The sequence below is a fragment of the Simochromis diagramma genome, unplaced genomic scaffold, assembly GCF_900408965.1.
Source record: "Simochromis diagramma unplaced genomic scaffold, fSimDia1.1 OVJJ01000802.1, whole genome shotgun sequence".
Lineage (NCBI taxonomy): Eukaryota > Metazoa > Chordata > Actinopteri > Cichliformes > Cichlidae > Simochromis > Simochromis diagramma.
The window spans coordinates 438,734-464,986 of record NW_024387492.1 but is presented as its reverse complement, the minus strand read 5'-3'; the positions used below and the strand labels follow the sequence as shown (position 1 = coordinate 464,986).

General features: G+C 44.0%; 1 protein-coding gene across 1 annotated transcript; it reads right to left on the bottom strand.

Moving 5' to 3' along the window:
* Positions 1-408: 408 nt before the first annotated feature.
* Positions 409-26,113, bottom strand: elp3 (elongator acetyltransferase complex subunit 3). Its single transcript, XM_040016832.1, has 15 exons — positions 25,956-26,113; positions 25,541-25,640; positions 24,482-24,620; positions 24,078-24,148; positions 23,791-23,854; positions 22,869-22,937; positions 22,193-22,347; positions 16,575-16,736; positions 16,130-16,256; positions 5,880-6,073; positions 4,873-4,963; positions 2,271-2,336; positions 1,955-2,182; positions 1,733-1,814; positions 409-1,254 (listed from the first exon to the last, which is right to left on the bottom strand). Exons 1-15 carry the CDS (start codon positions 25,975-25,977, stop codon positions 1,163-1,165), a joined length of 1,662 nt encoding a protein of 553 aa, XP_039872766.1. The 5' UTR covers positions 25,978-26,113; the 3' UTR covers positions 409-1,162.
* Between the last annotated feature and the right edge of the window lie 140 nt (positions 26,114-26,253).

The window sequence follows — 26,253 nt, the reverse complement described above, 5'->3', positions numbered from 1 at the left end:
GAGTGTGGCGTGTACCTCACTGCGTCAGGACTGCAACACCAACACACACACAGCGCAGTCACGACACAGCGGCCGCATCCGTTCAGCTCCAGTCGCCCGTGCGGTCGAATCCTACACGAGGCAGAGGTCTCCATGTGAGCCCCCTTTATCGCTATGTTTGATGACAAACGCTTTCCTGTGACTGTGGTTTAAAACAGCAGCCAGACAGGTGCGAGATTTGACCGGAAAGGATTTGTCAAATGAGCTCTCGGCGCAGGGTCTGCTACCAACCCCCGGCGATGAGGATCACATTATCGGAGCCTCTGATAGGATGTGACCTTTACCTCTGGAAGCTTTCCACCTTTCTGTCGTTTAGTTTTAACGCCTCAAAGGTCTCCCTGCAACAAGAACTCAAAATCTCACAAGCAGTTACTGAAATATACTTTATTGTTCCAGAAAAAGACAAGAAGGCATGACAGAAAACACAAGAAACAGGATTAACTGAGACGCTTTTATGTAACGCTAATATTCAATTTCCTGCCCTACAAATCAAAACAACAGCTGCCCGGCGAGGACGCTTTCCACTGTTTGTTCATCCGCCGCCGTCCATTAATGAACGCTCCCCTCGTAATGGGTTTCTATGTGATTGCAACATAAACATGATTAACTGGAACCGTGATGCAGGCGTCTCATTCCATCCCAGGCAAACGGTTATTTCACGGATACCCAGATATCCCGATTTTTCTCCGCTGCGCGCACGGATCATTGGAGTGGAATTAAAAATGCCTCGGCAGGTTGGCTCTTGTTCCACGTCAAAGTGAATCAGTGCTGCTTGTTGTGAAAGAGTCTGAGCGGTGCGACCGGGACCCGTGTTTACAGAAAAAGGGGGAGACTCGGAAATGCGCAACTTTAAATAAAAGGCGCCCATATGATGACACTGTACGTTTAAAGAATCTTAATTTGAACTCCAAACACAAGGCTGGCTTCACCCTAGATAACGTTCCCTAATTCCTTACATCCTCTCGTACGTCTCCTTATCTTTAAAAAACAGAAGAAATGGAGCAGCGGCGGCCTCTGTGTGCTCCAGATAAAACAAGCCGACCAGCACCGCCTCCGATACTGCAGAACACCATTACATTAATATTCGCGTCCCAGAGTGCTGTTTTGATAAATAAAGTCCGTTTCAGTCCGCTCCCGGCCAGTACAGGTCCTTCACCATATACGGTCCCTCCAGCTCGTAGCCCATCTTCCTGTAGTAGTTCCTTGTTCCTACACCTGCAGGATGAATCACAGCGTTCTCAGTGTCACAGGACCCAAACATTCACATCACCGGCTCCTGATATCTCTCAGTCTGACACACGCAGTGACATTATTGGCTCGTCACAGATCTGTGTAAATCTGTGTTGTTCACGAGGCCTCAGCACACTGGGCGGGCCCCTGTTTGATTTGGCAAAGTCTCATCCCGGGATCAAACCGGGGATCCTTCTGTTGTTAGGTGAATGTGTAAACCAGCACTTAAAAAAATAAGTAGTCAGTTATTACAGCGTACAATTCAGTCTCGGCCACATCTTCAAAAACACTTCTCCTCTGCTCCTTCAGATTAAAAGCATCAAATCTCTGGTGAAGGGTAAAGATTTTTCCTCCTTTCACTGTGGTCTCCGTGGTTACAGTTACTAAAGATTGTCTACTTTTACAAACTAAAGTGTTTGTTTTTTCTGTGTCAGAACAGTTCACATCGTCTGCATCGACTCACCTGATATAACAGCCAGTTTGCAGGAGCCGTGCTCATCCCTGGCGATTCTTTCAGCCTCCTCCATCAGCATCATGCCAAACCCCTGCACACGCAACACAAATACAATCGGTTTGAAAACATTCAGAGCTTCTGAGGTTCGGCTGGTGTGGAGAAAAACTCGGAGAGGCTCGGAGCGAAACCGTCACGGGCATATCTGTTGATGTGTGTGAAAGTGTAAGCCACCTGATGCTGGAACTTGCTCGGGTCTCGGCTGCTCACAGGGACCACGCTGCCATACACGTGCAGCTCACGGACAATGGACACGCCTCCTTTGAGCTCCGGGCGGAAGGACTGTGGAGAGCAGCGGCGCAGCCGCAACAGACCGATCAGGATGTCCTGCTCAGGGTCTTCATAGGAGAGAAAGGTCTCCCAGCCGCTGTTGGCCACATAGTCTCTCCGTATCAGCTCCACCTGCACACAGACATCTGTGTTAGGGAGCATCAGGAAACCACAACGTCTCCTCGGCCCGTCTCACGCTGCGAGTGAGGGCGTCGGTTACCTGGTAAGGTCGGACTTTGTGGTGGATCTCTTGGATGCCCACTTCCCGGGTTCTGACGTCACGACACTGCAGGCGCACACACACACACACACACACACACACACACACACACACACACACACACACACACACACACACACACACACACACACACACACACACACACAAATTAGAAAGTCCAATCACTTCACAGCTGTTACAGCTCATCAGTATAATGCTCCTGCACATGCAGCTTATATATAAAATAGGGGTGGGGGGGAAAATCGATACTGTGTAGTATCGTGATATTTTGTATCGATACAGGGACAGCAGAAATCGATATTTTGTTACAAAAAGGTTTTTGTGCTCTGACTTCAGAGCATGTTGATCCTTTTTCTGAGCAAGAATCCTGACATTCCTTCACTGTCCAAATGTGTTTAACTTTTTTTGGCAGCAATAAACATGACAGTTTACTTATTTTAATTTAAGACATTTTTTATTTTAATTAAGTTTAAAACTTTTTTATTTAATGTAAAATTATATTTTGTTTTAATTTACTTTCAAATTCTTCAGTTGCTGAAGGGGCTGCATAGTTTTCATATTGCATAGTTCAGAATAGCTATAATTGTACCAGATGGTTGCACTCAGTTAAGTTGGACTAGACTGTAATACAAACCGTTCAGTTTGTCAACAATAAAACTGAAATGAGAGAAAGACTGAGTGCGAGACTTTGATATTAGATAAAATGAATATTGATAAAGTTTACCTTTATGTACAGAATCTGAATATCGCAAAATATTTTAAAAAATTGCAATAATATCGTATCGTGTGTTAAGTATTGTGATAATATCGTATCGTGCGTTAAGTATTGTGATAATATCGTATCGTGGGATGTATGGTGATTCCCACCTCTAATATAAAACAGACTTTTATCATCTCAGATTTCTCACAAGTTAAATGTGGCTCCACGTCTGGACCTGCAGTCTAACTGCACACAGTCACAAAACGATAGACAGGAAGTGTGACTGTGGGCTGCGGTGTTACCTGCTCCTATGCAGATCTAAGCCACGGCTGAAGCCACAGGTGAAACGTTTTCAGAAAGACGCAACACGTCAGCGAGATGTTGCTGGAGGTGTTACCATGTTAGACGGTCGTAAGTCACTGATGACAGTATGGAGCCCCATTAGGGATCTGGGGGTGTGGGGGGGCTCGACTGTTTATCTGTGTAAATGCTGATCAGCTGGTTAGCAGAGGCGTGTCCCTGCTGTAATGTGAGGAGCTCTGTCGGCGTGTGCAACACAAATTCAGACCACAGCAATGCCTAAAATCAAACTGGAGCCTCGTTGGCACCGGTCCCTCCTCTGCTCTCAGCAGCTGTCTAAGCACAGATAAAGGGCACTTGCTGTTACCACGGTAACCGCTGTGTCTCCAAATGAACCAGGCCTGAAATCTTACGGATTTGAACTTTAAAGCTTTCTGTTTCAAGGATGGCCAGCTGTGTCTTAAAGGGGACCATTTCTGCTCATTTCCAGTCTCAAAGTTTTATCCTTGGATTCTAGAGGAGCTCAGCGTTGCAGCAGCGAACACGACGCATCCCCAGGTCGAGGCCAGGAGGAGACTCGAGTCCAGTATCAAGAAGCGCTGGCTCCAAGCCCAGGTAAAGGGGAGCTATCATCTTTCTTAAAATCAAACGTGCACATCCATCTGCTACGGTGACCTCTCGGGAATAAGTACCTCAGCTGTAGAGTCGCTGCGCGTGACTCCCAGCGCAAACTAATTCGTATTCATCCCGTCTGACACGAGTCGTTTGAGCTCCACCTCCTCACTCGAAGGCCACATTCATTCAGCAGTTCTGCCCTTGAGTGCTCACGGCGGTTTAAAGCCTGAACTACAGACTTCATCACAGCATTAGTTGTGTTTAAAACAGGGAAAAAGTTGAGGTAAACAAAGAGGAGCAGCTTTCTGCAAACCAGCTGGAAAAGTTTGCAGCGTCAACAAGAGAAGGAGGTCAAGTTTGAATAATTTGGCATCACAACATCAGCATAACAGCGCAGAGCTGCATGTGAGATCGACGCAGCGTGATTCTGGTTCGTAGCCGTGTGTGGAGCTCAGCCACACAGGCGTGAGGGTAGTTGGTGTTTTTGGGAAGAGCAAGGCAGAGCTCTTTCTGTGGTGGCGTTTCAGCTCAGCTCTCGCTGTCTGATAACGGCTGCTTTTTAGTCCAGTCTCTTTAAACGACGCTCTGCAGCTGCTGACTCTCGCATGTGCAGCCCAGCCTGGTGTTTTCAGCTTGGCTGGGCTCGTACCCACGTTCTAATCTACTTTCTACTTTCCAGCATAAATTCAATAAATGCTGGAGGAGGCCGGCTGGGCGGGAGGGTACGCAATTCTGTGCTCCAACAGTCCTCAGCTACACCTGTGTGGCGTTTTAATCTGTCATCTTACCCACAACAGCTACAGCGGGAAAATTATTCTCACAGTCAGCAGTTGCACGTTGGCAGTTGTCGCCACTCGAGTTCAACTGTTCTCCCCTTTTGTCGGATCAAATCCCAGCTGGAAAACACCGTTAGCTTCCTTCCTTAAAATAAGCTGACGCACAGCATGTCAGGCCTTATAGTCTCACCTCAGTGCCCATGTCCTTCATCCTGGCCAGTGCCAGCTCTCTCAGGTTGCCGTGCTCCACACCAGAGCTCACCAGCGGCATGGGGATGTCCCTGATGGGCGGATGATACAAGAAATGACTGAACAGCAGAGGCGCTCCACATCTTTGGTACAGTACTGCACTCGTGGTTTTCTGCACTAACAGAATTTCTTTTTTATACAGAAACAGCTCTGCTGTCATGCTTCACGCTCACATTCACACCTGAGGGAAATTTAGAGTCACCAGTTAACCTGACCCCGCCCAAACAAAAACACTTTGGGGTTCCTGTAGGAACCGTTCATCTCAGCTTCATCTCCACATTTTTATTCTTGCACTCCATTCCTGTAGCTTTGCATAAGTCACACCTCAAATTAATTCCTATTAGACGTATAAACAGCTGCAGATTCTACTGTAATAATCGTCGCTGTGGTGGCTGTAAAAAGACAAATGAGTTTTTTACATTACATTTGGATTGTACTCAGTTATGGCCCAAAAAAGACATTTTGCACACACGAGGATATTTAATATATCTAAGGAATTAAATAAAATAATATAATAAAATACAATCCACTGAATATTTTGCAGTATTTTGATGTTTTTAGCACAAAGTTACCTGAAAAACTGGCCACCGTTCTTTTTCCCGGTGTGTGTGTGTGTGTGTGTGTGTGTGTGTGTGTGTGTGTGTGAGCCCCATATGTGAGTCACTTCCTCCACAAACCGCTGCCTCTGTGCATTTTTATCACATTCATTCAAACACATCGACCTGTTGGAAGCTGTACATGCATATTTATGATTTTAGCATCTTTGTTCTATGAAATAACCTCAAACAGTTACTGACTGCATCTTTGAGACTTTCGTCTGATAACAGAGTTTGTTAAACTTCATCACCCTACAGATGCTGCTCTGAAGCATGACCTGGCTTTAGCCATGTGCTGGAATTATTGAGAATCGTGCACGCAGCTCACGCACCATCAAGTGTATCCACTCACCTCTGCACTCGGTACACTCGGGTCCAGGGCGGCACCAGCGCCAGAATCCGAGCCACGAGGTCCACCAGAGCGCTGGGCGTGTAGCTCTTGTACCGGCCGGTCTTCCACAGCTCGTACAGACCCGTGCCTCGGATGACCAGGGTGGGGTACAGTTTCAGTCCATCTGGCCTGAAAGCTGGATTTTCAAAAAACTCCTGGAACAAGCAGATTCATGTTGCACTTTAAACTCACCGCTTAACAGAGAACAATTCACATTTGCATCAAAGTTTTATTTCTGGAATGAAGCAGAGAGTTTGTTTGAGCTTCTTGAAACTGATGAAACGGGGTCAGAGAGAAAAGGAGGAGCTGACTTCATTTATGTGACTTTTCCACACGGGTCAAGAAAAACGGGCCTCTGCAGAGGCAACGAGCCCGGCTAGAAGCAGCATCCACTGACACTCAGTTATTCAGTGGGAGGAAAGAAATGTCTGGGTCTGCGCAGTAAGAGGAGTCAGTGTGATTTCCAGTCATGCTCCTCCCCTCTGCGCTCGCTATCATGATCAGGACCGTGAAAATCTGGAGTGGAGGCGCATTCTCCAAAATAGGCCGCATTATCGGTATCTCATAATCTCCCCCTCTCTCGTCACAGCTCATAATCACACGAGGACATGTCCCACACGGCCCTGCAGTGCAGCTGAAGGGAGGGAGGTGAGGGAGGAGGGGGAGCCGATCCGACAAATAACAACGCTTCGATACCAAAAGAAGGAGACCTGGGACTGGGGGCGGCGAGTATGCACCTGCTACTGGTTTGGACTGGAAATTCACAGCTTCTGTTGGTTGGTAGAGAAGAACCTCGTTAGGATGCCTCCCTGAGAACAGGAGCATCTGTACACAGGAGATAAGTGAGGGAGGAGCTCAGGCTGGGAGGAAGTTGTAATCGAATTTCATTATCAGAACGAGCGTGATGTGCAAAGTTCTCCTGTTGCTGCTCTCTGCAGACTTAAACTGGTCTGGGATGCTGCAGACAGCAGCGGGCCCATTATAATAGGCAGCAGCCACAGATAACAGGAAGCATGACTGATTGGTCGAGATGAATGCAAACGCAAAAGACAATGAGGAGCCCCCGCCTCCGAATGCTCGCAAACAGAGGACCTCAATCAGACTATTATTAGCAGCTGTCTGTAAACCAGTGATGTACAGGGCGGGCCGTTTGTATGGATCCACCGTAATAACATGGGAATGGTTGGTGATATTAAAGTCCTGTTTGTGGCACATTAGTATATGTGAGGGGGCAAACTCCTCAAGATGGGCGGTGACCATGGTGGCCAATTAAAGTCGGCCATCTTGGACACAACTTTTGTTTTTCAATAGGACCATGTGACACATCAAACTCATTGGTAATGTCACAAGAAAAACAATGGTGTGCTTGGTTTCAACGTAACTTTATTCTTTCATGAGTTATTTACAAGTTTCTGACCACTTATAAAATGTGTTCAATGTGCTGCCCATTGTGTTGGATTGTCAATGCAACCCTCTTCTCCCACTCTTCACACACTGATAGCAACACCGCAGGAGAAATGCCAGCAAAGGCATCCAGTATCCGTAGTTTCAGGTGCTGCAGATCTCGTATCTTCACACCATAGACAATTGCCTTCAGTTTCCAATCCACTTTCCAGGAAACTGTTCATCTAGGAATGCTCGGACCTGGCACCAATAATGTGGTGGTGCACCATGTTGCTGGAAAAACTCAGGGAACGTGCCAGCTTCAGTGCATAAAGAGGGAAACACATCATCATGTAGCAATTTCAAATATCCAGTGGCCTTGAGGTTTCCAATGATGAAGAATGGACCCACTATCGTTGTTCCCATATACCACACCAAACCATCACTTTTGTTGTTCCAACAGTCTTGGAGGGATCCATCCAATGTGGGTTAGTGTCAGACCAATAGCGGTGGTTTTGTTTGTTAACACCATTCACATCAAAGTTTGCCTCATCCCTGAACAAAATCTTCTGCGTGAACTGAGGGTCCTGTTCCAGTTTTTGTTTTGCCCATTCTGCAAATTCTGTGCGCCGATCTGGGTCATCCTCACTGAGATGCTGCAGTAGCTGGAGTTTGTAAGGGTGCCATTTGTGAGTAGCTAATATCCGCCGAAGGGATGTTCGACTAATGCCGCTCTCCAGTGACATGCGGCGAGTGCTACGCTGTGGGCTCTTGCTGAATGAAGCTAGGACAGCCACAGATGTTCCTTCATTACTGACAGTTTTCTTTCGTCCACATTTTGGCAAATCCAACACTGAACCAGTTTCACCAAACTTAGCAAGCAGTTTGCTAACTGTAGCGTGGGAGATGGGTGGTCTCGTAGGGTGTCTTGCATTGAAATCTGCTGCAATGACCCGGTTACTGCGTTCACCAGATATCAACACAATATGTCAATGGCTGTGAACAAAGAGAAACTTGTAAATAACTCATGAAAGAATAAAGTTACGTTGAAACCAAGCACACCATTGTTGTTCTTGTGACATTACCAATAAGTTTGATGTGTCACATGGTCCTATTGAAAAACAAAAGTTGTATCCAAGATGGCCGACTTCTAAATGGCCACCATGGTCACCGCCCATCTTGAGGAGTTTGCCCCCTCACATATACTAATGTGCCACAAACAGGACTTTAACATCACCAACCATTCCCATGTTATTACAGTGGATCCATATAAATGACCCACCCTTTACAGTCAAACGTGAGGTCGATGGATAAAGCGTGGCCCCGGTTGGCTCGTGCAGGACAAAAATGTGAGAGACCAACAAAATCATTCAGAAAACAATTGCTTTAAGTCGTTGGCACCAAATCTGGTGCTTCAGTTTGTTGAATTACAAGATGTTTTTAAAATCTTACAGAACTGCTAACAGCCACGTGAATATTTCTTTACATGAGTTTAGCAGACAGACAGCGGCTGATCCCCGTCTGTCTGGTCACGTAGTGTCAAGAACCTGAACGAGCTCCCGGTGTTTAAACCCTCGAGGGGGTCGACCACTTCCTATTTAAACACCTGGGACTGAAGAAGCCTCTTGAACGAGAGCTTTAACAACCTAACAAACTTAAAGAAGTCCACTCATCTTCTTTTCGAGCTCTGCATGATGTACAGTCTGTACTGCTGTTGGGATTGATATGGAAACGTTTGCTCAGCCTTTTTGAAATGTTCTTCTGTTACTGGCACAAAATGTGGTGAAGACATAAAATAAGGACCTGCTACTACAAAGGAAGTACTCCACAGTGTGCTACTCCAGAGGTTATTAAGCAAACTAAAGTGAAACATCTTAATGCAAATCTAGGCACTCCTCTCTTCTTCATTTCCCCCACCTTTTCTAATCATTTCTTCTTCCCGTCCTTCAAACCGGCTGTTCCTGGATGCTCCGTCAGTAAGAGCTTTAGCTCGGATTTTTATGGAAAAGGATCCTGAAAAGCTTAGTTTGGATCCTGGAGTGAAAATTCATATTTTTTACGCTCCACTCACTGGCATGACGGGTGTCATGGAAGATTAGATATGATGAGGAGGAACAAAGGGGAGTCACACACAGGTTGTATAATGTAAGTGTCAGTGTGATAAAAGAGGCAGAGAGGAAGCCGGTGTGACTGCTGGAGGAGACGAGAGGAACGTTACAACTGGAGAGGAGAGAGAAGAAAGAGATCAAGTCAGAGACAACAGAGGAGAAAAGGAGACGCGAGAGAGAAAATACTCTGGGCTGTCTGGGAGAAACACAGACGACAGAGAGGACGAGTGACAGAGGAAATGCTGCAGGGAAGGAAACACAGATACAGCTTCCTGTCACAGTCCTGCCCTCCACGGTACAATGTGAGACACGTTCACGGGCACGGCAGCTTCAGTAAACACACATGTATGTGAGGTTTGCTTTGAAAGAAGTCCACAGCTGACGTGCACCAGACTGGAGACGCTCTCACGGCTGCGCACCTTCCTTATTCTGCTCAGAGAGAAGTCCTACTCTGCTCTCATGAGTCGCTCCGCTCACAGACACTTGCCATATACTTGTGTTTGAAATAAAGTCCTCCCTGTATGAAGGTGAGGATTGTAGCATCTGCCAATGAACTCCTCACACCTTCACAATAAAAGCAGAACTTCTGTGAAGAAAAGTGGGACACATGTCCCCCAGCGAGATATCAGAGACCAATGTTACAAAACATGACTACTTCCAGTTATTGCTGCCAGAGCTGTTCTAGAATAGAATAGAATAAACCTTTATTATCCCACCGTTGAGAAATTTGGGTGTTACACAGCTGTTACAGAAGGGGGAATATAAACTACAGAAGGAAGACACAAAGTAGTCCTATACACACAACTGAAGTTCATATGTACAAAAATATGTACACGTGTGTGTGTGTGTGTGTGTGTGTGTGTGTGTGTGTGTGTGTGTGTTTTGGGGGAGTGATTCTGGTGAAACCTACAGAGAACAAAGAAGCCGATGAGCAGGACGTCCAGCCGTCTGACAGCTGCTGGTAAGAGTGACCTCCTTCCTGTAAAAGTCTGTTGAACGAGCCGCTCAGTGCTCACACAGGCTCATCAGGGGTGGGAGCTGCTCAGTGACTGGAGGCTACGTCCACACTGGCCCGGATAGATTTGACAACACCCCGCGTCCACACTAGCGTTTTCAGTCGTTTTCACAGAGTTGTGCGTCCACATTGAAACGGCCGAAAACGCTCACGTTCCAGTCCTGCGCATGCGTGAAACGCAAGAAGATTCGACCTGCCTCATTTCTGTCTGCTGTTTATTTGCTTTCCGGCTCTTTGAAACGTTGCAGCAAAATGTGGAGGAAAAGCAGCGAGTTTTTAAATGGACTAACAATGAGGTGGAGTTGTTGCTGCGAGTTAACACAAAAGTACAAAGTTGCAAAAGCGAGTGAGAGTTAAAGAATTTGAAGAAAAGCTCTCTGGAGCATGTGCAGACTGGTGTTAATCTTTAATAACAAAACAGCTGCTGTATAATGTAGGGGTGGGGAAAAAAATCGATACTGTGTAGTATCGTGATATTTTGTATCGATACAGGGACAGCAGAAATCGATATTTTGTTACAAAAAGGTTTTTGTGCTCCGACTTCAGAGCATGTTGATCCTTTTTCTGAGCAACAATCCTGACATTCCTTCACTGTCCAAATGTGTTTAACTTGTTCTTTGGCAGCGATAAACACGACAGTTTACTTATTTTAATTTAAGACATGTTTTATTTTAATTACGTTTAAAACTTTTTTATTTAATGTAAAATTATATTTTGTTTTAATTTACTTTCAAATTCTTCAGTTGCTGAAGGGGCTGCATAGTTTTCATAAATTGCATAGTTCAGAATAGCTATAATTGTACCAGATGGTTGCACTCAGTTAAGTTGGACTAGACTGTAATACAAACCGTTCAGTTTGTCACCAATAAAACTGACTGAAATGAGAGAAAGACTGAGTGCGAGACTTTGATATTAGATAAAATGAATATTGATAAAGTTTACCTTTATGTACAGAATCTGAATATCGCAAAATATTTTAAAAAATTGCAATAATATCTAGGGGTGCAACGATATTCGTATCGATATTGAACCGTTCGATACAGTGCTTTCGGTTCGGTACGCATATGTATCGAACAATACAATTTTTTAAAAAAAATTTAATTTTTTTTTTTTTTTTTTTTTTTTGTCCCGTTTGGATCTATAGCCATCAGAATTGTTGTCTTGAGGCCTAGAAAGATGCCAAGTGGATTTATTTTACCAAGTGGATCATCATATTGGTCCATTTGATTGACCTTTATTATAATTATGAATTTATTTTATTTTCAGTTGCAAACGGGACAGACATGACTGTGGGATAGGACAGGGGGAAAGAATGAAAGAAAGAGGGGAGAGAAAGAAAGAAAACCAAAGGGGAGAAAAAAAAAAGAACAATACAAAATTTGTAATTTTTTTTATCAACTTTCCTTCTGACGATGCTGTCTGTGTTGAGCGCTCAGTGAATCTGCGTTCAACTACTCCGCCTAGGCTGCACTGTCCAGCGCAGATCCACTGAGCGCTCAACACAGACAGCATCATCAGAAGGAAGAGCGCAGGGCAAGCTAGCGAGACAGAAAGTTAAGCTGTGCTAAATAACCAGGGGTGCACATAAGTGGTGCACATTCGCTGTCAAAATAAAAAACACTTACAAGGGTTAGGGTTAAATTTAAAAACTGTACTTTTGAGTTAAAATATATATTTATAATTTTAATAAATGACAAATTAAAAAGGCATGAACATTTTTTTTATCGAAAAAATATCGAACCGTGACACCAAAGTATCGAACCGAACCGAACCGTGAATTTTGTGTATCGTTGCACCCCTAATAATATTGTATCGTGTGTTAAGTATTGTGATAATATCGTATCGTGAGTTGTATGGTGATTCCCACCTCTAGTATAATGCTATCTTAGTCATAAAACAATCATGTTTTAGAAAGTCTGTTTGTTTTTCGCACTGCCCATTAGGGCTGGGCGATATGGCCTAAATTTCATATCGCGAAATAATTTGAAGCATGTGCGGTAACGATATAGATCAGGATATATTATTTTCTTCTGTATAACGTATTTTCTACACTTAAAATCCTTTAATTTTCTCAAAAATCGAGAGTGTGCCTTATGTATGAATTCTGGTTGTGCTTACTGACCTCGAACCGATTTGGGCAGAAATCTGTTAAAAATGTTTTAGTACAGCTTTGGTAAGCCGCACTGCTTGATGGATGGTCAGAGCATTACGGCTGCAGTAGTGAGGAGCTACGCGGAGTAATCTGGGTCCTAAACTCCGTCCACTTCAGGTCCCAAAGTCAAACAAACACTGAGAGTTAAAAACGGTCTAAATTCTTTCATCTTTAATTAAATCATCAGCGTTGCTGCTTTACCAGGTGTAACAATTAAGTTTAACATCCAGGCATCCATGAAAACAGAATTTATTAAATTTAACGGAGTTAGAAGTTAGCAGGAAGTTATCTCGCTAGTTTCCACCTAAACATTTCATACCATGTTCTGACTGAGAGATTTCTGAAACTAATTCAAACGTACAGCTCTGCTATCACTTCCAACATAAATGAAGACAGAAAACTAGACAGCAGTGACGTTTGGAGGGTTACTGAAGTTGGACTACCTGGTAGAGGTGGGAATCACCGTACATCCCACGATACGATATTATCACAATACTTAACACACGATACGATATTATTGCAATTTTTTAAAATATTTTGCGATATTCAAATTCTGTCCATAAAGGTAAACTTTATCAATATTCATTTTATCTAATAACAAAGTCTCGCACTCAGTCTTTCTCTCATTTCAGTCAGTTTTATTGTTGACAAACTGAACGGTTTGTATTACAGTCTAGTCCAACTTAACTGAATGCAACCATCTGGTACAATTATAGCTATTCTGAACTATGCAATTTATGAAAACTATGCAGCCCCTTCAGCAACTGAAGAATTTGAAAGTAAATTAAAACAAAATATAATTTTACATTAAATAAAAAAGTTTTAAACGTAATTAAAATAAAACATGTCTTAAATTAAAATAAGTAAACTGTCATGTTTATTGCTGCCAAAAACAGTTAAACACATTTGGACAGTGAAGGAGTGTCAGGATTCTTGCTCAGAAAAAGGATCAACATGCTCTGAAGTCAGAGCACAAAAACCTTTTTGTAACAAAATATCGATTTCTGCTGTCCCTGTATCGATACAAAATATCACGATACTACACAGTATCGATTTTTTCCCCCACCCCTACTACCTGGTATATAATGTTGTGCTACGTGATTGCTAGCGACACAGCTATGTTAGCATAACATTAGCACAGTGAAGCTGGAGGATGAACGCCAACTTTTTTCCACTCGATAAAAGTTAATGTGACGGATTCTGGCGGTCAGGGACAAATGCAATCGCATAGCAGGATGCTGTACACGGGCCAAACTTCAGTCAGGAGAACAACTGAGATCATTCATCCACAATACGAGGTTAGTTATTAATATACTGCAACAACATGGGAACAGAGCAGCTGCGAGAGAATTCAACATTAATGAATCAATGTTATGGAAGTGGAGGAAGCGCAGTTTTTGGCTTTCCCCATATTTCAACAGTGCTTCATCTCTTTGCTGTGACTGTCGGCATAATTTGCAGATGATAGTGGTTTTAGCCGCTGCGATGCTTTCGACCAAAACAGGCGCAGCTTGATGACATCATCAACATGCGCTATCGCTAGAGCGGTATAGTCAAAATCTCTATCGTTGGCCAAATTTATATCGTTTCTATCGTATATCGTTTCTATCGCCCACCCCTACTGCACGTGGGTGGAAAGACAATAAAGCCACTGGACCTGTGAGAACCAAACAAACTGCCCACATCACGCTGTGCTGTTAGCCAAGGCTTCTACAAACTCTGACATTTTAAACTTAAGTATCTGAGATTAAAACATCTTTTTCAAACATGTCTTCACTTTGAGCTGAGTGTGAAAGCAGGTTACAGCTAATCTCAGAGCAACACGGCGGTTTGGGGTCTTTTCATCTCTGTATCAGATTCTCCTTCAAAGCGAGCCGCGTATCAGACGCAGCAGTTTAAAAACGAAACACAAACACGGTTTAATTATCAGGTACGAGAGGGGAAATCAATATCACTGCTGGTTCTTACACAGCCAGTGTCATATCACCTGCACCGATTAGTCATATCTGCTCTTTTCCTTCGTTGCATTTTCATCACCTGATTTCAAAACAAGTGGAATGAGCTCAGAGCGCACGCAGCTTCAAACCGAGTCGTCATTTACGTCCTACAGTCTGGCGCTCTGGGAAGGCAGCCCGTCTGATTCTGCGCATTCAGCCATGTTTCCAATCACAGCAGCAAACTGAGCCCGCCGTTGAGTGGCATCTGACAAGACTTCCATCGACTGTGAGTGACTGTCGCCGTCTTCTCCGGGTCTATTTTGAGACGCTACACGTGGGACATACTTGGTACTATCGCACTGTGAGGTGACGCACGCTGCTGCCATGCAGAAGAGGGAAGGTCTGACTACTTATTCCACAAACAATAAACCTGATGATCGACCAAACGTGCTATTTTTAGTCTGGAGCTTTTACTCATTTTGTTTCTCAAGAACACGTCGACACACTTCTGTCCGCTTACAACTTTTCTTATGAAGGAAATCCATAAAAATATCCAATCAGGGATTCGATCCTGGCCAACGCTGAGGTCCAAAATAATCATGTGACCAGGAGTCGATGCTTTCTGTTTCTGTACGTTATGCTTTGGTCTTTAACCTTCAGTTGAAATATATCAGTGGTGACAGCTTTCATTGTTTTAATCAAACCATCTTTTAACATTCAGTCAGTGCAAAACATGACACGGCCGACAAACACTGACCGCCATATTTGTGCTGATGTCAGTCAGCGAGGCGGAGCCTGTACTTTTTTGTTTAAAAAAAAAAAAACAGAAGACGAGGATCACAGAAGTAAAATTTAAAGCATAATAATGATTCAAAATTATGCAAATTACACAGGAAGTCGCCCCTCCCCCCTCTGCTCCTCAAGCACAAGGGTCACGTGCGGAGTGAAGCGGAAAAAAGTGCGAGAGAAAGAGGCTCGCGCGTTCACTTCAAAGAGCCGGCTCTAAGAGGCGGTTCGTTCGCGACCGACACATCACTACGTGGCGGTCTGCAGCTGGACGCTCGTTAGCACAGGCAGAGAGCTCTCACTGTGGAAGTAAAAGCTGCGTCTTTGAAACGTGTTGTTTGAGCAGGAAGGCACAACTTTTAATTTGAAGTTTGTGTCTCACTTTTTTGAGTTTCACCATCATTTGATGTTTCGTTAGTGAGTGTTTGCAGAGCGGTCGGCACCTTCCATCCAAACCGTGGCGATCTGCTGGTGACCAAAGCGGTCGAGAGGACACTTTTGGTGCAGCACCTTCTTATTCAGCCTGACAGCACCCAGCACAGCTGCTGACCTCCAGCAACCACCAACCAACCAAAAGTAATGTGATTACTGTAAGGACTCACAACATTTCCTGTATATGCAGAAGACAGGGATTCACAGCACTGTACAAGCAAAAGGCTGCCATCATTTAACCTCCAAAATCAAGTCCACTCGCCCGGGTGGAAGCGGTTCCCTCTTATTGACAAAGTAATACCGATAACCTACCAACCCTCACTCGTTCCTCGTATCTGTTCTCACCTTCAGCTCAGATTAGCGGTAAAACTGCGCTAAAGAGAAAGAAAAAAGCTCACAATGAACTGCTCCACATCCCTCTCCATGCCCACGTTCGGCAGGTCTGGCATCATGTGGGCGACCACTTTGAAGCCGGCATCCTTTGCCAGGTGGAAAGACTCGCACACAGCTCGCACCGTGTGGCCTCTGCACAAACACACAAGCAGAGAGTAGCTGTTAAAGCCTGCAGGCTGCAACCCCATCAATAATAATAATAATAATGTATACTTTATTGATCCCCGTGGGGAAATTACTCTCTCTGCATTCGACCCATTCACTCAGTGAAGCAGTGGGCAGCCACTAAGCAGCGCACCGGGGAGCAGTGTGTAGGGACGGTACCTCGCTCAGGGGTACCTCAGGGTAGCCGTTCAGTGGATTCGAACCCCCGACCTTCCGATCATGGGGCCGCCACTCTACCTACTGAGCCATCCCCGCCCTGCTGTCACATGACTTCTACCCACGGACCTGTTGGTGTCGCGGGCCACGTCTTCATAGACGCTCTGGACTCCTATCTCCAGCCGGGTGCATCCGTAGCCCAGCATGTCGCTGAGGTGCCGCTTCAGGCAGTAGTCGGGCCGCGTCTCGATAGTGATCCCCACGCATTTGGTATTACTGCGCTCCGAGTACCTGCAGGAGAAAAACATTCCCAGTTACTTGTGCTGATGTCGTTTCTGCTCATTGGGTGTTTTTAAAATATCGCTTTCATGTCTGTGTGATAATGTCTTTTTAATTTCACTATTTAGTCTCACAGAGTCTAAATGTTTGAGTTGCTCCATATGAAGGAAACATATTACTGGGACCATTTAGCAACATCAATTTACAGGCTGCGAGTTTGCTCGGCTCATTATCCCGACAGTTAACACTAACCTCACATTAAAGACACACTGATTAATCCAATAAAGAAAATGCATGACAGGGGGAAATGCTAAATGAGACATTAACAAGTGTTTTGTTTGCAAGTCACTGACACTTTACTGGGTATGATCTGGATCTACTTATTAAGAGATGTGTTTGGTCCTGCTGGATTCAAGCGTTTTCTTTGAAGCTGTCTTTAACACCATTTCAAATGGATTCAACAAATACATCTGCCAACTTCTGACATAATTACAATACATTTTGAGGCTCTCTGGGTTATAAGAGGCAGGAGACGCGGGAGCAGTGCATGAGTCAGAGCAGCCATTGGCCGGGTAACATCTCAAATGAAGCTTGTGGTTCGTCCAGATAAAAATCTGCTTTATTACAAACAATCCCAGCTTATAAACTTGGATTCAGATCTCTCTGCAACTCTGTCACAAAGTCCGTGAGTCTAATCTTCCTGCAAAGACAAACAATTTCAGTGAAATCCAAACTGTCCTGCTGAGACTTCTTCCATTTCAAATCTGACTGAACCTGATAGCATCTTGTTCATATTAAGTGAAATCTGTCAACAGTCTTGGCATCAAACAAAAATCACACACTTCATTAAAAAAAGCAGAAACTTTAGAAAGTCCCGACTGGCTCGTTCCTTTAAACAATTTGTCTCTGAATCACATATTCAATCAGACCCTTTGTTTGAATTCTTTATAATCTCTATTTCTTTATGATTTTCAGTGCTCGAGTCGCCCCTCATTTCTTTCTGAGGTGCAGTGATTTATTGAAATCATGAAAGTACAGGACATGAGGCAGAAACAGTTTGTACAAGTTTAATGATCTTCAAAGTGAATATTTGGTACGACCACCTTTAGTCCGCTCTGCACTCTGCATCTTTTCCATTTCAGTAATATTTGGAACAACGTGCAGAATGATCATAAAAGCTAACCCATGAAATATTAACAGTAGGCCACACTGCTCACTAAGTGTCCCTGCATGCCACATGACACAGGCTGATTAATAAAGCAATAAACAACAAGGACGCCTGAGATGGAGAACAGAGCAACATGTGACGCAGCGCGGTCACTCATCTTCTACAAATCTCGAGACAGAAACAACATCGAGTCCAGTGATGCTTCCAGACTTATCTGAGTGACTGATCGAAATCACACACACACACACACACACACACACACACACACACACACACACACACACACACACACACACACACACACACACACACACGCACGCGCGCACGCACGCACACACGCACACGGGCACACACACATATGCACATGCACAGGCACGTGCACGCACAGGCACACACACGCACGCACACCTCTTCTCGTGACACTGGCCAGGTGTCATTCTCTCCGCTCCAGCTGCTCTGATGACGATTAGCTGCCTTCACACCGGCTCATATTCCTTCTGACTGTATCTGCTGGCAATAAACGTCCATCTTTTACAGTCTGCTGGCTGATTTACACCAATTACAAGAGTTTATGCTCCAGAGAGAATGATCAGATTGTGTGAGATGAATCAATAAAAAGTCTATTATCTCGGGCGATTATCTCGAGGTATCTCACTGCTGCGATCCGATCAGGAGCAGGGTGAGAAGCAGAGACATCAAATGCACACGACTTTTTTCAAACACACACACACACACACACACACACACACACACACACACACACTGAGGCACAGAGATAAGGGCAGCAAAACCGAGTGTTTCCTGCAGACGCAGCCACTGCAATTACCGTAATCCTGGCATCTTAACACAGCATGCTGATAGAAGTGCAGGGTGGATTCAGGCACACTTTCACACACTTCCCGCAAACACACTCGTGTACACACACGGGACATACATCAGAAGAGACACGCAATCGCACAAACTAGCCTCTCGGGCCTAATCGGACTTTAGGAAAGCAAATAGCTCCTGCACACAAACAGGCTGATGCGGCTGGCCGCAGACAAACCCATTATTTGGTCCAATCGTCTCTATAAACCTGACTCGGAATCTTCTCCAATCATCTTGGCGTTTCTACTCATCCACACCGAGCAGCTGCGGGACGATTTCATTCAAAACTGGCCACAAGTGGCCGAGTGAGAAATCGATGGGAGTAAAAGCAGAGGACTCGTCAGAGTGACCTCGCTTATTCCTTTCACCCGAATCCTGAATGAACTCATTCAACAGTTTAATGTGTGGATTCCTCATCAACGTCTTTTTACTTCTTTCAGGAAGTCTGGTGGTGACTGAACTAAAGCCGAGTGGAATCAGGCACGCTACTTTATTACTGCATGGCACAAGCAGGGGATGCTGGGAGTCCCAGTATTACACTCATGCTGCACTGGTTTCATTTTTATTTTTCAGCTGATTATATAAACATGTAATGAAGGTTAACACGTTTGGTGACACACACACGGTGATTCCCAAAGAATCACCAGCATGGTGTGCAGCACAGCCTCTGAGGAAACAGACCTGATGATGTACAGCAGCAGTCACAGGTTTGGACACACCTTCTCATTTAATGGTTTTACTACTTCCTACCAAGGTTATTGTCGTTAACGAAAACTAACGAAATAACGAAAACTAGAAGTGAAAAACATTTTCATTAACGGAAATAAAAATAAAAACAAAAAAAGGAAAACTAACTAAAACTGTAATGAGTGTTCACAAAACTAAAATTAACTGAATTTATAGCAAAAATGTGTTTAGTTTTCACTGATGTGTGTGTGTCCTACAAGAGTCAAGGGTGAAAACGAAGTTTAGTTTCCAGATTTATTTCTTGCTGTGTCTCATTGTGCCAGCAGGTGGCAGCACGTTAGTCGAGTCGTCTGTGTCGCTGCTCCGTCCACGCGCAGAATCATGTCAGGAAAAGTCGGGAGAAAGCGCCAGAGTCCAATTTGGGATTACTTTGAATATGACTGTGTTTTGGATAAAGCAAGTGTCTTGTAGTGGAAAGAGACAAATTATGAGGGACATTTCTAAAGGGGAAAAATCCCACAAACCTTAAAGCGCACTTGAAAAGCTCACACAAGAAGGCTAACCTAGCTTATCTTGAGAAGGGAGCACACTCAACCCTCATCCCCAGAAACAGACGCTAACCCCAGGCAAGGCGGCGTGATGCATCCCGAGACAACAGGACGGGGACATCTACATAACTGTGTGAGTCAATTGCCTTCAAAAAGTTTATCAACTCACTTGAACCAAAATTACGAACACCCGGTGCTGCAAGAGTTAATAGTCTCATTGGGGCCAAGATATACATTTTATACTTGCCTGGTATCAGTGGTTGTTCATCTGGCTTTATTTATTTATTTATTTATTTATTTAAAGAACCCATAGGTGGGAATGTGAGTTGTCTGTCTCTGCGTGTTAGCCCTGCGACAGACAGGCGACCTGTGCAGGGTGCAGTATGGTAGCTGGAATAGCAACATACCCAAGGATGAGCAGAAGAGCATGACTGATGTGATGAAACTGGGATTTTGTTGCACTTAATTATTGCAAACACAACTAAAACTAATCAAAACTAAACTGAAACTAAGGATTTTCAAAAAAATAAAAACTAAACTAAACTAGCAAACAATTGGTAAAAACTAATTAAAACTGATATAAAATTGAAAATCTGAAGTCAAAACTAAATAAAAATAAAAACTAATGAAAATTGTAAAACTATTGAAACCCTGCTTCCTACATTGTACAAACTGAAGACATCAAATATATGAAACCAGATCTTTGGAGGCAAATAAAAAAAAAAGGTTAAATAACTCTAAATATGTTTTATATTTCAGATTCCTCTAAGCTGCCGCCCTTTGCTTGTTTTGGCAGGGCTGCAAACCTGAGATGGTTTCACGGGTGTGCCTGTCAGGGATCATTTGTGGAGTTTCTTGCTAAAACCTTGAATGTGTGCAGTCACAAAAACCATCAAGCGCTACGACCAAACTGGCTCACATGTTTATGGAAAGGAAGCCCAAGAATCCCTCTGCTGCTGAGGATAAATTCATCCGGGTTAGCAGCAGCTCAGATCAGATAGATGCCACACAGAGCTCCGGCAGCAGACACATCTCTACATGTTCAGAGGAGACTGTGTGAATCAGGCCTTTATGGTCAAACAGCTGCTACGAAACCACGACTAAGGAAAAGCATTTCATGAAGCTCATCGAAGAGCAGTAACCAAAGCAAAGGGGGTTGTTTTAAAGAATCTAAAATATAAAACATGTTTTGGGTTATTTCACACTTTTTTGTTTCAATCGAGAGAATCTACAAAGTAAATAATCATGAAAATAAAGAAAAACCATTAAATGAAAATCTGTGTCCACACTTTGGACTGGTCAATCAGCTGATCCACCTACTGTTGCCTCAACATAAATGGTCTCAGCAGAAGAGACCGTCTCTTCTCTCCCGCCGTCTCTCAGGGTTACAGTACAGTAGCCCTGAGAGACACACAGGAAACGGGGAGAAAAGGCCGAGGTGTGCCACATGACACAAGGCACTAAAAAAAAACTGGCTTATCGAGTAATAATCCAAATGTAAAAGTTACGTTTCAGATCACCACCAAAATATACAGAAGAGGTCAAACAAAACAACGGGTGACAGAAAATCTGTTAGAAGATTGCAGGTAAGACTCAGGTAATAGTTTGACTGATGTTAACATGCAAATGGACAGTCAGAGTAAAATGAGATGATCAGAAGGCGAGAAGAGCTCAGTGAGTTCAGGGAAATACTGAAAATGGTGAAGTAGCTCCCTCTTGTGGTTACAACCTTTACACGTTTTCTGAAAATCCGATGGTAGAAACACTGCAGCTGAGACCAGAGGCTGCAGGGGCGAGTGGCCGTCAGGGAAACGTGCAAACAGGGCCTGCTGCCTACAGGAAAAACCTCTGTCTAATAATCACTGCAGGAATCGACACATCCCAAAGACGTCAGCCGCTTCACAATCTCTGCATCACTCGCTGCGAGCTTTTTGAAACCAACATGAAATCCAACCTTTACCTCTGACATTATGTCATTGGAGATGTTCTCACGTGCCTTTCCACACAAAAGCAGGCATTTACTTTTCAACCACTAGCATGGAAGGGTCCAAACATGCTACCGTTGTTATTCTCAGTAGTTCTAGCATACGTGACCGTTTTAACATCCTTCTGTTATCAAAAGAGATCCTACTATGTGTTCTGCTCTTATTGTGAGACACAGACCCCTGCCAGGCTAAACGCTGGAGTTCATTAAATACCTGACAGCCTCAGCCACGTTGTTAGAGGTGTGTCCTGACAGGGCGTCGTGAAGGTTTCTGATGAAGTAGTCTCTGTAGTCCTCAGGCAGAGCCATGAAGGTCCCGCCCATCACGATGAACTCCACTTTGTCGACGCTGTGGCCCAGCTGCTTCAGCTGCAAATCACACCCGAGGGTTGGGTACCATTAAAGCAATGGACTTATCTGCAACTTCAGCTAAGTGCAGCAATGCACCATTACTCAGCAGAACGATCATTTTGATCCCTCAAAAAATTAACTGTAATTAAACTTTAAACAGCTAGTGCACATAAACCGGACCTCCCACAGGCAAAGCTCCATGGAACAAAACAAAACTGTGTCCAGTTTAAAAAAAGATCCACATGAACTGTTCCAATGAATGACTTTGCTCTGCTGCGAAGCACTAATGGGCCCATAAATTTAAATAATGGCATAATTAGGGTCAGTGAAAGCCTCGACACTCATTACAGCACCTAAATATATTATCACCGGCTGATTTGTGGAAATGGCTCATCTAGAGACCACATAAAGAGACACACTTCAGTCGACACACCTGATTAAGGTGCTTCCTGCTTCTGTAATTTCAGGAAAAGCCAAAATAACACGAATAATCAAAACAATGTCAATTTTTAAAAAGTACACCGTAGAAAATCACCGACCTGCTCCACTCGATGTCTGGTCTGCAGGTAGGGGTCGTAACGAGCTCGGATGGCTCTCATGGAAGTCGGCTGTCAGAAAGAAGGGGAGAAGCAGGAAGGACGTTTAACGTTTGCTTACATACAAAAGACAGACATGTGTTCCACAGGGTTCTGTGCTAAGAACCTTACACGCCCGTTTTTTGGGTTAAATTAAAAAACATGGCTCAAAGTATCAATGCACAAAATATACAAACTTGATGTATGTGGATGGCATCACTGTGGCCTCCAGTAACACTGTGAGGAACCTGGGAGTCATTTCTGAACAGAGCGTGTCCATTGAGCTGAATGTTAAACCGTTTCGGAGGAATGCTCTTGTTCACCTGCACAATATCTCTGCAAACATCCTGCCTCATGCTGAAGGACCACTTCATGTAACTGTTACTTCTAGGCTGAATTACTGTAGTTATTATAACGGATTTATACCTCTGGGTTCTTCACTGTAGGGAAGTCACAAAGACAAACACGACATCATAACGTGATGTGAACTTCCCTAGAAATGTAGCTACACGTGTGTGTCGAGGCACATGCGTATAAATGCTGGTCTCTACACAAACACAGCGAGAGCGCTGCCACGATTCGATTTTGTCCGTAACTTTTCTAAACCGGCTCCAGGATAAATCCAGAATTCATTTTTAAGTCTTTGTCCTCACAAAGTCCTGGATGATCAGGCAGTAAAGACCTCGCAATAACATTTTATTCTAACGAGCACGTTGCTCTCTGACTGCTTATTTGTGGATTTGAGAGTTTCTGAAAGTAGAATGGGACGCAGAGGCTGCTGTGGAAACAGCTCCCAGTTTGGGTTGAGGAGACAACTTATTTACTTTATCAGACTTCAAACCTTCCATGCAGGCATACACAGTAGATGAAAATCAAGGTGCTTCACCTCGTAGCCAGTGTAAGACTGTGTGGAGTACTCAAAGTCAGAGTCCGGTCCCCCGGGACAGTAGCTGCCAGAGTAAAAACAAAAAACTGATTATTAATAAACTCCTGTCAGCACTTCAAGCTCAAACATGTCAAAGCTTTTACATCTACCTGGCTTTAGGGTTTGTTCTGTGAACCACAGTATGACCACTAAATATACTTACACAGCACTGATACTGCTCATGCTGAAGCAGCTCAAAGATGAAATATGTCCTCACAGATTTTCTCTCATCAAAAAGCAAAACTTACACACAGATGTTGCCTGTAAAGCTGATGTGAGGACATCGATGAGGTTTACACATCACAGCTACGACTGCAATCTGCAGTAAAAACACAAGTTATTAAATCTGCTCCCATTTTGGGGGTTAGGTATTGTGAGAGATATAATTTCCATATAGTCTGAACGTTCATGCATTTCCAATCTTCACTGTCCATCTAAAGCTGAGCTGAAGGATTAAACCCCATCAGTGTTGTACGCTGTACTCATCCTATACCAGACATAAACACACACACCTGCTAACATGTGACTCCAAACTATTACTCAACATGCCTCAACAAGCCACTTAGTGTATTTTATTTCAGCCTTACTGAACCTTAACCTGAAATATCAGACTGCAGGAGAGAGATATAGACGGCAGATTAACACAACGTACCCCGCTGGCAGTGCGAATAGGTTTGGCCTTTAGTTTGGGCACCAGCGCTCGACGGTACTGCGGTGGAACAGCTGCGATGATATCCACCAATCGGGGCTGAGCTTCAAGTCCATATTTAGCTGAGGCCTGAGTCTTAACTCTGTTTGAAAACACAAAATGCAACTCGCTTAAAACTCACCTAGAATTGAAAATTGTACAAAAACTAATTAAAATGGTTCTTTAATGCAAACTTATTTTGGATTTATGGCACAAAAAGCTTTTTAAAAAAGTTGGAATAGGCGCATGTTTCCCACTGAGGAGATCAACGGCTCTGGTGTTGACAGGAAGAGGTTTCTCGTTGTTCCTCGATGTGTTTCAGCTGCTCCTTTGTCATATTAATTATTCAATAATGTGCTAATGTCTTTTGCACATTGTGGTCTAGCGTTGTCTTGCTTGACATCTGGATGACAGCATTGATTCCTTCAAAACCTCCATAAATCATATTGCATTGAGGGGCTCTTCACAGATGTACAAGTCACCCATGCCAAGTGCACTAAGGCACACACACCAGATGTTTGGTTGTGAAGTTTGCATGAATAACAACAACATCATTGGCCCAGACTACAGGACTGCAGCACTTAGATGACCACAGGCCCAGAGAAAGAACCACGTCTTAAACGTAAGGGGGGGGGGGATCTACCATCTATACTAGATTCTTAATTATTGTAATATGCAGCCTGTGTAATCTACACAGTAATCACATGACTGTTTCCTGTAGCTGATACCAATTTCTAATCTTTTGTGACATGGAGGGCTTACACGTGCATTTTTCCAATAGCCCAACACAGAAAATGGTCATCGTTGTTGAGCTGTCCATAAATAAACTACAGTGCACATTTTTAGAATAAAGACGTGTCCGTGCAGCAGCGCTGTTCAGTGGAGCTCTGTGCCAAAGAGCATTAAGACTAATCAACTTCACATACACAGAGGGTAGACAGTTAGTGGGACCAGTTCATCGTTGTTTTGGTTACAGACTATTGTTGCACAGGCTGTATGTCTACTGTATCGTTGATTACTTACTTGTTAAGATTGATGTCTTTTCCCTTCTCGTGGGCTTCAACCAGCTGCTTGATGACATCGGCAATGGTCATCATCATCAGCTCGGCTCGGCTCAGGTCACCTGACCAAGAGCAGCATAGTGAGATTACTGTCATTACAGTGAGAAGGTTTATTCGCAGGTTATTTAAACACAGCTTTATAATGTGCAGGAGTCCAAATTGTCGAATGCAGCTTTACGGAGTGAATCACAGTCCAATATGCGGTGTAACGGATCTCTATGAAAACGAGAAAAGTTGCTGAACTCTTCTCTGCCGAGTTATGCAGCTTCAGTCATCATCTTATGGGACCTGCCGTTAGCATTAGCTTTAAGCTACAATCACCCTCAGCACTTTAGAAAGCAGTTTGCGATGTTTTAAACGCTTTGCCACACACTCACTCTTTTTCTTTGGCTTCCCCATTTCCTTCGTTAGTCACCTAGTCCAATTATTTACGAAAGGAGGTCTGTTAAAAGTGCTTCATCTGTCTTTAAAGCCCGACAGCACTCTGGGGTAACAGTAAACAACTCCACGTTGCGACCGAACACGGCACCTGTCGTGCGGGGATAGCGGCTGTCGCAAAATAACGTAAACACACTTTCGCAGTGTTTAACCTGTCATTTATTGACGCGTAAATCTGTTCATGAGTAAAACAACGCCAGGTTTGGCTTATTTAACAGCGAGTGGGGCTGTTTCGCT

Excerpts from the sequence above, each read along its gene's own strand:
- elp3 (XM_040016832.1), bottom strand. The coding sequence starts at position 25,977 with ATGGGGAAGCCAAAGAAAAAGA. Across the intron at positions 24,621-25,540 it reads AAAGACATCAATCTTAACAA|AGTTAAGACTCAGGCCTCAG; the intron begins GTAAGTAATCAA and ends GTTTTCAAACAG. Across the intron at positions 22,348-22,868 it reads CCAGACATCGAGTGGAGCAG|CTGAAGCAGCTGGGCCACAG; the intron begins GTCGGTGATTTT and ends TGTGATTTGCAG.